The following is a 10,884-nucleotide window of genomic DNA, read 5'->3' as shown; positions in this document are numbered from 1 at the left end:
ATGTCGCTAATTCGGTTTTGAACTGGAAACATAATATTGTATTTTTCATGCACTGGAGCGTTTTTGAATTTTATTCTGAATTTGTGCATTTTTTCGAATATGGTGTATTTGTGTATTTTTATTTCATTTACGAATTAATCGTGTATTGATGTATTTTTGTGTACTTTTTTCGAATGTTGTGTATTTTTTGTTCAGTTTTGAATTTATCGTGTATTTATGTATTTTTGTGCATTATTTTCATTTGTGTATTTTCAACTCAGTAACGCAGTACAGTGAATCGCCCCTCGACAGATGCTAAATGTGTTCAACAGTTGAAACAAAAATTGTAAAGATATTCAGAATGAGCAGACAAAATATTTGTATGGGGTGGCAAGGCAATATAAATAGTTGCCTTGGTGGAAATTACACACGTTCTGACATCAATATAATCATCGGAAACACGTATCCGATGAACAAATTGAAATTCATATTACGAAAAGAAATCCACGAGCTCTAGTAGAAATCAAATTCACGACTCCCTATTCGCTAGACAAGCGCTTCTTTATTTCCTACCAGGTATGAACGCCAAAACATAATTTCCACTAGAATTGGCACAGTACTTGTGTTCAAATTTAAAAGTTTTTTTCAACAAAATTTCATTTTAAAATAAAATGTTCCCAAGTCGTTTCCTCTTATATTAAAACAATGTCAATTTTGTTGAACAAATTACAAGCAGGGCTTTACATACTTCTCATGAACGATTTTTAAATAAAATTCATTGCTAAGTTAAAAAAAGTAATTGAGCAAAACGGAATTATTTCATAAAATGCAAAATTTTCCCGGTGGCAAATTAAATTCCCGTATATTTCCCGGTTTTTTCCCGGTGATTTTCAATTCCCGACTTTTTCCCGGTTCTCCCGGTTTTCCCGGTTCGCTGGCCACCCTGCGGTCACCGCTTGACTCAATGACTTCTAACCCATCGATTTCTCTTCCTTCGGATCTTCCGCAGGAATATCATCCAGCACGGCACGCTCGACAATGGTGACTAGAGCTGATCGATGTTTTTGTTCCTTCTTCGCTCGATTGCTTTTGCGGCGTGGTTTCCTTGGGTGTTCCGTTTAGTTTTGAGTTTTGGCGACGCATCCTGCTGGACTAGTCGATGCACTTGCTTTCGAGTGAGTTGAATTTGATTCAAGCTTTTGGTCGACAACTTCCGATTCCTGAAATGGAAATTGTTGAAAAATATCTGATGTATTAATTACTTTATGAAATTACCAGCTTCTCCTACTTACCGGGACCGGAATTCCGCAACACCGTTTAGATTACCCACCACCGGCGATGTTTGGTCAAATCAACATCAAAACAAAACAACAATAAAAAAATTCAGAAGTGTTGCCAGTAATTTGGAAAAAAATGTGACGTCTATCACATTGATTGTCAAAAACGTCAACCTAGGATTCAAAAGCTCCCACTCTGACATCGGGTTACTTGTTAGAAAATCTTACCGCATTTGGTGCTCCCGCATTTGATATTTGCATTTCGAATGCACACACCAATACCGCTCGCGGATAAGTGGATAATAACAAGACAGACAGCTCCCACCCTGTTGCAAGCGACATGGTTGAAACGCCCTCAACGATTCACAGGAACATTAAAACATGAGTGTGTGCGTGTACATGCAAATACGTACACGGAAATGGTAACATCACATGCACACTCATTCGTGATGTTGTTCCCTTAAGTCGTTCGTGGCGCTAGTGTGCTTGTAGCTCCCAAGGTATATGGAGCAAGAGGGTACACGGAACTACAAATCAACCCAAATTTAAGTTGTTTTGACGCAATCCCGGTCTTCCGTGGAATAACTCAAATTTGCGTCAAACAGCGAAAGTGGTGAGTGGGTAGTTCTCGTTTGAGAGCGGCAAAAAAAATTAACCCACTGGTAAGTTATTTTCACCCAACGGAGGCCTCAAATCACCGACGAACCGACGTGACAGTGGTGATTCAAAACTGTCCCCCCCAAATTTAACGGTCGACCAGCAAAGCGAGCGAACGCTTCTGTCAAATCAGCACAGACGCGAACCTCTTCCTATATGAATACACGGGGGTTTTGAGTCAAGCTATCAAAACAACGCGAACCGTTATAGAGGAGGCGGTAGTGTTCGGCTATTTTTCATCATGGCGTCGGGGACAATAAATTTGAATTTATTTGTTCTAGCTGTCACGTCGGTTCGTCGGTGCTCAAATGACGCAAATTTGGGTTAACTCAAGAAAACCCAAATTTGGCTTCTTCCACGGAAGAGCAGCGGATGCGTCGGTGCTTCTCTCTTTGTTTTCGACAACATTGCGGTGGGGCGAGGGAGAAAACAACCCAACTTTGAGTTAAAACTAAAAGCAGTTTAGCCAAATTTGAGTTTTTAAAACTTATTCTTTGGGTTTTAATATTTTTCCGTGTAGATGTGTGTCTTGCACTGAGGATACTGCAACTCCGAGAATCATACGAACCAACTATGATTTTTTGCCACAAGATTTTCTTGCGAAAATCATAGTTACGAACTATGATTTTGGATTCAAAGCGTCAACTATCATTGTCATACTGTTACTGTATAAATTTCATAACACTCACGTATGAAAATCATACTTATAACGTATAAAAACTGAAACTATGTCTTATGATTATCGTACATATTTTTATGAAATATTTTGCACAAATTTAAAAAAATCGCAACCTGGAATCGAACCAGGAACGTCAAGGTTGGCGAGTGCGTACTTTACTCATTCGCCCATCGACGCTTCGGAAGTTGAAGTGGTTAAAAGCCAATAATAGGTTTTGTTGTTTTGTAGCAATGGTGTTTCATAACACATATTATGATTTTCATACGATGCTGCTTATGAGATTTTTCATACGATAAGTCTTATGGATTTCGCTTTTCAATGTGTGAAAAGCATACGAGAACTATGAAATGATGGAAAAAATAAAACTAACTGACTCATAAGATGTCAACTATGAGAAACATACGAACAGTATCCTCAGTGTGTTATTAGCCGTCTTCGATATCTCTCACTATGGCGGAGGAATGAGGCATCGTGATACGAAGAATCGACTGTCGTTCGCCGTAACGTATCATCATCAACTGATGTTGCCCCACGGATGTTGCATACATATGTTGCACACAAAGTAATCTTCGCTGCAACACGGAGCTGTCAAAAGGTTGTGTTGTGTTTTTTTACTGTTTTGATTCGCCCGCAGTGGATGCAGTGTTTTACCCAGCTACAGTTAAATTTTTCGGTATTTCAGTTTCTTATTCACATAAAATTCAAAATTTCACAATGGTAGTCCCATCGGCGACCTCCCGGGACGCAGTCCTGGAACTGGTGAAGCAGAAGGAAGCCGTCGAACAGAAGATAGCCGATCAGGGCAAAATTCTCGAAGCGGTGAGTATCGCCGATTTTGCGTTCAAATTGCGCAGCGTCATTCCCTGATGTGTTCGTTCCTCGTTCATCGACAGAATCGAGTGGGAATGACCGACCCGCTGGTGGACGACGCCGGTTTCCCCCGGAATGACATCGACGTGTACCAGGTACGACAGGCCCGCCATCAGATCATCTGTTTGCAGAACGATCTGAAGGCGCTGATGAAGCAAATAGAGCAAGGATTGTACACGGTTCACGCCGAAACGAGTGCCCAACAGCAGGAGAACTTGGCGTCCACTAAACTGAGAGCGATGGAACTAGGGGACGACGATGGGGAGTCGTCATCGGCACAGGCACCGTCTGTGCGTGCGATCCGGGTGCAAACGGTGAAGCCGATTGCCAAGGTGAACGTGGTTAGTGAAGGATCACCAGCGCAAGAAGCGGGTATCGCGTTGCGGGATGAGATCGTCGAGTTCGGAACGGTCAATGGGGGCAACTTCCGAGACTTGTCACAGATTGCGGCGGTGGTGCGAAGTTGCGAGAACAAAAGCGTGGCGGTGAAGGTGCGTCGCGATGGGCGATTGGTGGATTTGATGCTGACACCCAAGAGCTGGAGCGGACGAGGACTACTGGGATGTAACATCGTTCCGATGGACTCGGTTGACTGTTGAGCGGGAATGTTCTTTCCAGAATGATGGAAGAGAGTGCGAATCTATTCACGATATAACCGTTAGCTTTATTTCCATCTTTGAAGATCCAGTTTGTGTATGCATATCGCATGTATCTGAGAAATATGTGGAACAAAAATTGTAAATTTCAAAAGAACTAAAACCGTTGTTTTATTTCTGCGCATTTGCGTGTGCTTGAAAGCAGAACTCCACTCAATTTCGGTGCTGTCACCAAAAAATCGCGCAAAATCTATCGTCTTTTCTGTTAATATGCATTATATAATCTGTGTTTGGGGAGAAATGAACATTGTACAGCCTCCTCTGGCACATCACCATAGTGTGCCATGAACCGTCGTCCAAGTAAGATTACCAGGTATACAAAAAGAAAGGTGTGCTAATCGATCCTAACCTGCTACACTATAAAACAAAAAAGTCATATAGTTTATAAGTGTGTAAAACCCTAGCGGAATTCCCTGAATCTCCTGCTTCGCCTCCTCTAGTAGTAACCTCCGTAACCGCTCCACTGACTGTACCCACCGTAGCCGGACTGCGAATATTGTTGATTCCAGGTGCTGTAGCCGTACGACGACGCGCTATCCCCGTACGGGTACTGGCTCGAGGCGGCCCCATAGTACGACGGATTGGCGCTGGCACTGTAACCGCCGTAACCACTGCTGGCGGAAGCGTAGCTAGCCGAAGTGGCCGCCGTGAGGGCGGCACTGCTCGAGGAACTTTCCTTCGATGGTTTCTTCGGTGGTGATTGTTCTCTGTGGAGGGAATGAAGGAAGAATGTAGTTTATTTATAACCATTATGTAGCTCTTATAATCAGTACAGTGTGGTATCTCGCAGCGTGCACCCGCGTTTTCATCGCTACAGATAACTCACTTTAGATACCAAATATTTTCCGCGTATCGGACCGTTTCGAATACCAACGTCGGTCCCCAGGCTGGAGGTCGAAAACTCCGACCAAAATGCCTCGGGTTCGTGTACGTCTTCGCAGATAGTAATTCGACGAACCTACAACAAAACTCGGAATGATAAATCATCCGATAGCGAAACTTCCATTTGTGGAGGCCAAAAACCAAAGCGTAGCAAACGAGAAAGCAGACAAAAAAGATTGGATGGTGAGAGTGAGACAATGCCTCTGCATAACAATACACCCGTTGCACACCAGTCGACGATAGTTGATGGCCCGTATGAATAAAAAGTAGTAACTACTCGTGCTTTGTAGTTACTACTTTGAAATATGATCCACGCCAAAGTAGTAGCATTGGTATGAATAAAACCATTTTTCGAACATTGTAGTAGATACTAATTTCGAAAATTTCGATGTAGTATTTACTACATTGAACATTTGTCAAAATGTACTTTGTTTTTGTTTTGGTTGCTAAATCTTGGTTGCTCTTCCACCAATAGGGCAGTGCATGAAATTATCTCCTTCTCTTTCACTCTTACAGAAATGTTGTAAACAACAAGGCCACGAAACGTCAAAATTGTAATTGTAATTGCTCAGTCCACACCCAGGCCGACAACTGTCAGCCCATCTGCTTGTAGGCAGATGTGGACCTACTAAGCCTCCCCCGTTAACATGTCCTACACCGAATTAGCACACCGGGATCTTCCACAGGCAGGCGCTGGCGTTACCAGTCCCAACAAGTGTCACGAAACGTCAAAATCCCATACAAAATCAAAACAGTGCAGTGCCCTATAAGCAATCCAGAACAAATAAATTATTATTGAAAAATAGCGGTTTTCGCACTTTTCGCAGTAGTTTCCACATAAGCAACGTATTTAAGTTATCAAATACAAAAAGAGTACTCCACATCCGACGCATACAGCGCCGCGACATCGGCCTGAGGCCGCGCCAGTACGGTAGAATATATTTATCTCAAACGAACAATGTGCATCCGCATTCTCCCGTGTTGGCGTGCCCACGCCGCGCCACGGTCATAAGATCCAGAACACTTTCCCAGTATCCTCAACTTAAAATAACCACTATTTTCCAACAAAATCCATGGCAAACGCAACACCATCACGCCGCACCATCTCCAGGTTATGTTATGGCAGGTTATGTCAAGTCCGTCGGAACTTGCATTTGAATGTTAGCTTATTTTTTGTGTAAATCATATCTGGAGGATTTTCCGGAAGAAATTGGAATATCCTAAAGAGAAATACAATAACTCATGTTCTTCAATTTAAAATATAAGTTGTGATTTCAGGCATACGCATCGCAGACTTTGTAGCAACCTCTGGAGCAGACTACAAATTTCTTGTAGTAAATACTACTTTTATTCATACCAATTGTGGAACATGTTCCACAAAAGTAGTAAGTTCGAAAGTTGTAGTGTAGTAAATGCTTTATTTACTTTTATTCATACCAATAAAAGTAGTATTTACTACAAAATTGTAGTAAACTGTGGATTACTACTTTTTATTCATACGGGCCAATATCCCCACAAGCAATCGCTATTCTACGCTCGAACACGCTCCGGTGAATGAAAACGATAACACACAATCAGCTAGCAGTAGTAACGACAAAACCTCAAACAAGAGGATACACTGCCCGCCTATCACAGTGATACGCAGTGGCGTCGCGTAACCTCACTTTTTACCTGTGCACCAAGTATAAATTCTTGAATTTTTTGAACAAATTTGCTTGTAATAACTAGAAAATGACGAGAATAGCTGCTTTCATTTATTTCTATTTCGATTTGATCATAAATCCCCTGTAATTACAAGTTTTAGGGTCGGTGCACAGGTAAAAAGTGAGGTTACGCGACGCCACTGGTGATACGACAAGATGCAAGGCAGATTTGTAACCTGCTTAGGCAGAATAACATCCCCGATGATGTCTACCATACGAAGGGAATCAAAGGTGGCCTGCTGGTCATAACGAACATTCTCGATGTCCACAAGAAAATTGCAGAGACAATGAGTGCAAATTCGTTGGAATTCTTCACGCATCAAATTAACAGCGAAATTCCAATCAAAATAGTTCTCTCAGGGCTCCCCCCTATGGATACCGCTGAACTAAAAGTTGAGCTTGAGTCGGTTGACGTAAAACCAATCGAAATCAAGGCAATACCAACAAAAAGTGTAGATCTGGTGCCATACCTATTGCATTTTGCTAGAGGAACCGTAAGGCTCCAAGACCTGCGAAAAATCAGGTACGTTTGCAATACGGTAGTTGGGTGGAAAAAATACCGTAAAAAACCTGGAATGGCTGTTCAGTGCCATCGATGCCAACGGTACGGACACGGCTCAAAATATTGCAACCTTACGCCGGTATGTGTCAAATGCGGCCAAGCCCATTTGACCGGAAATTGCAAGTTACCGACAAAAAAGGATGGCCCTAACGAACGAAACACACGTGAGCAAATCATGTGCGCTAATTGTGGAGGCAATCATACGGCCAACTACAAGGGGTGCAAATCGAGGAAAACATATCTGCAGTTACGACAACAAACGAATAAGCGAAGAGCCGGAAACAAACAACCAGCTACCAGTTCCCAAAACGTGATACGTCGCCAGGATGGAATCAACTCCGCAGTACCGACTATTTCCCAAGCATCGGTAAATACGCCGTTGGTTGAAGAACGTGGAGATCGACACTTCTCTCGACCCCTCTACTCCCAAGTACTCCGCGAGGGGGTAGGTGCTAAAAATCAGCATAACCAACCAGCCATGCACACAGACCTCTTTACGATATCGGAGTTTATGGGACTAGCTCGAGACCTCTACTTTCGTTTGCGAAGATGTACGTCAAAGGAAGATCAGTTTTTCGCCCTGTCGGAGCTAATGATCCAGTACGTCTACGATGGCAAATAGAAACCGCAACAGCACAAGTGAAAACAGCAATTCCACGCTGGAGAGTACAACAATGGGACATCAAGCAACAAGCACTCTGGAAACCTCCGATGCACCCTCTGACCTAGTTCACCCTTCTGAGAACTGGAGAGCTGAAAATCGTCCCGAACTAGAGCACAGAGAAGGAGAAGGAGGTTTCCAGCTTGCTATCCATGGCAAGTATAATACGTTAAGTGAAATTTCGCTCCCTGATGAACCTCTACGTTGCAGCGCATTATCCGACGAGCATCAGATCAACACGCAAGCGAGAATCATAGCTCTTCAGTGGAACATCAGAGGTCTCTGGGGGAACTATAATGACCTAAAATTAGAAGTCACCAAGCATCAACCACTCGTCATTGCACTGCAAGAAACACTTTTTCTCGGATCGGACAACAGGTCACTGCAACTTCTGAAAGACTACGAATGGCGATTCCGGGCTGACCAACTATCGCGACAGAGAAACGTTGTATCCCTCGCTGTTCGTCGGGACACTTCATTTTCATTTCTAGACCTACAAACCTCACTACCCGTAGCCGCAATCTGCTATTCTGCTATTCTGCTATTATCAACGCATCCCCTGGCTTTCGCCCATCTGCGTTGTCTTTTCACTAGGCAATACGTCTACCAATTGATGTTTATGGGCTTGCCGGACCAAGTCATGTAGCTAAGCCAAACACCCCACCTACAACTGTTGGGTAGGCACCATTGTCCCGCCCACTGGTCTTTTACAGCTAGTTGTAGGTGCATGTGTGCGTGTAAGTATTGGTGTATGTGTGTTAGTGTTGGTGTATTGTAGGCGCCAACTCGTTCTAATCCACTCTGATTGCTAACACCCTATTGAACCATTACCCTTAAATCTGGCAATCTATGAAATAGAATGAGTTAAACGCCTGTACATAATAGTCAATTAATCAAACAAGGAATATTAGTATTAAAGCGAAGATACAATGAAGCACCGCCCCGAACCTCGAGAGCACAAACCCCAAGAACCAAATGACAGGCTGCGCGAACAGTCGATCGACTGGCTACCAACAGTGAATAGCCAATCGAGCAAACCCTCCAGCACAAACCGCCACCAGCTCTCCCGACCTGCGCCCAACAAATTCGAGGCACAGCCCAGCCATAGCTTCACCTTAAAACCAAAATCTAGATTGCAGAGCACAATACTTCCCAAGTAACCACGCAGCTCGGGCCGCAAATCACGCACAACACGTCACAAAAAAGACAAACACTACCCCGCCCGTACAACCGAAACCGATCTAGGGTAGAGAAGGAGCTCTTTCCACTCCAACCCAGACTCAACTGCACCGACAGGGTAGCGCACCCCACACACACTGCACTCATGCATCCATCACGACCCGAGCCGCACGGTCACCTGGGTTGCTTCTATCTGCAATCTGCATGACCTCACCCAACCCGTAACGCAGAGTTTAAATCCCTCTCTTGCATTACAAAGCAGTCCCTCTTCCCAAAGTTTGTGCGTGGTATAAATGAGATTATAAAGCTGAAGAAATCGTCACCAACACAACCGTCAACAATGAGCACTCAATGGTGTCGGCAGAATCAATGACGACCCCCTCAGTCCCAAACCCAATTATCCTACACTACCCAAGTAACCACAATGCTGAAGCCGTACGCACTGCACGTACGAAGTACATACAGACCTACCCACACCGCCTAAACAAACCACCTAGGCCGAACACAAGCGAAAAGCGGCGCCACCACTGTTAAACCACGACCATACCAGTAGGTATAATCGCAATTAAGCAATCGTAGAACCATTTCCCGTTCCTACTCAGCCCTAACGATCCATAGCAATGCTTGTCAATATATGCACCCCACACACGCAACCCCCACAACCCAACACTATGCTCACTACCCGTAGCCGCAATCACCATGAAACACCCCGTAGCTGCAACTTTCGTGTCTTTGTATTTGTCGCCTCAAATCACAAGTAGTGAGCTTGAAAGTCAGCTCAGCCAACTTCTTCAAGAGTTGCCGGGACCAGTCATCTTGATGGGCGACTTTGATGCTCATAGCGCCATCTGGGGTAGTTCAGTAACTGACAGCAAAGGGATCAAAATTGAAGACTTCCTAAACACCCACAATCTCTCGCTTCTGAACAATGGTGATCATACAAGATTGGACCCCGTATCTGGGAAAACGTCGGCAATTGACTTGACGATAGTCTCCAATCAAATTGCATCTAACTTCCTATGGAGCGTTAATGGAGACACCTGTGGAAGTGATCACTTCCCCATATTCATTAGCAGTGCTATCCAAACTCCCAACATAACCCTCAGGCGCCGATGGAGATACAAAGAAGCAGACTGGATGGCCTTTGAAAAAATCGTCGAAGAAACTACTCCAAGAGACTACGATATTTCTTTGGAAGAATTTGTCGACATAGTCAGGAAAGCAGCAGAAAAATCAATTCCACGCACAAGCGACAAACCTGGTCGCAAATCTGTACCCTGGTGGAACAACGATGTTGCCACGGCTATCAAAATACGAAGAAAGCGACTACGAGCATTGAAGCGTATCCCAGAAAACGATCCCAGGAAAGCGCTGGCGCTACAAGAATTTAGGGACGCAAGAAACTCGGCAAGAAAAATCATCTGTGCTGCAAAAGATCAATCATGGAATGACTTCTTATCGAGCTTCAACTCCGACGAGCCGGTTTCACTGTTATGGAGGAAGGTGAACACCATGCGAGGCCAACGAAATCTGCGAAAAACGCCAATATTAATCAACGATAAAGTGGTGGACGACCCCCAAGAAATTGCGGAATTGTTCGCGGACCACTTCTACGAAACATCAGCTACGGAGAACTACAACCTTGCGTTCAGAAAAATAAAATCAGCCACGGAGAAAATCGAAATTGACGTCGGAGATGGAGAGGAAGATACAGTGAACAGGGACTTCCAAATTCAGGAATTGATGTGGGCGCTCGACAAAGGAAGCGGAAAATCGGTT

At 44.0% G+C, this 10,884-nt stretch overlaps 2 protein-coding genes across 2 annotated transcripts in view; one reads left to right on the top strand and one right to left on the bottom strand.

Moving 5' to 3' along the window:
- The first annotated feature begins 3,195 nt into the window (after positions 1–3,195).
- On the top strand, positions 3,196–4,221 carry LOC109422031 (26S proteasome non-ATPase regulatory subunit 9). The gene is made up of 2 exons (XM_019696670.3): positions 3,196–3,411; positions 3,486–4,221. The coding sequence occupies exons 1-2, from the start codon at positions 3,307–3,309 to the stop codon at positions 4,059–4,061; spliced, it is 681 nt and encodes a 226-aa protein (XP_019552215.3). The 5' UTR covers positions 3,196–3,306; the 3' UTR covers positions 4,062–4,221.
- LOC109422030 (pre-mRNA-processing factor 39) overlaps positions 4,102–10,884 on the bottom strand; it is a 42,215-nt gene continuing 35,432 nt past the window's right edge. Inside the window, exon 8 of the mRNA XM_019696669.3 lies at positions 4,102–4,825. Coding sequence (XP_019552214.3) covers positions 4,555–4,825 — 271 coding nt within the window. The 3' untranslated portion in view covers positions 4,102–4,554. The remainder of the gene's footprint in view (positions 4,826–10,884) is intronic.

This window comes from Aedes albopictus, chromosome 1, assembly GCF_035046485.1.
Source record: "Aedes albopictus strain Foshan chromosome 1, AalbF5, whole genome shotgun sequence".
Classification (NCBI taxonomy): Eukaryota; Metazoa; Arthropoda; class Insecta; order Diptera; family Culicidae; genus Aedes; species Aedes albopictus.
This window is presented reverse-complemented; position numbering and strand designations above follow the sequence as displayed.

Bases quoted from the DNA above. Each gene is read 5' to 3' on its own strand.
- LOC109422031 (XM_019696670.3), top strand. From the start codon at position 3,307: ATGGTAGTCCCATCGGCGACCTCCCGGGACGCAGTCCTGGAACTGGTG. The intron at 3,412-3,485 runs GTGAGTATCGCC...GTTCATCGACAG, and splicing joins AGGGCAAAATTCTCGAAGCG to AATCGAGTGGGAATGACCGA.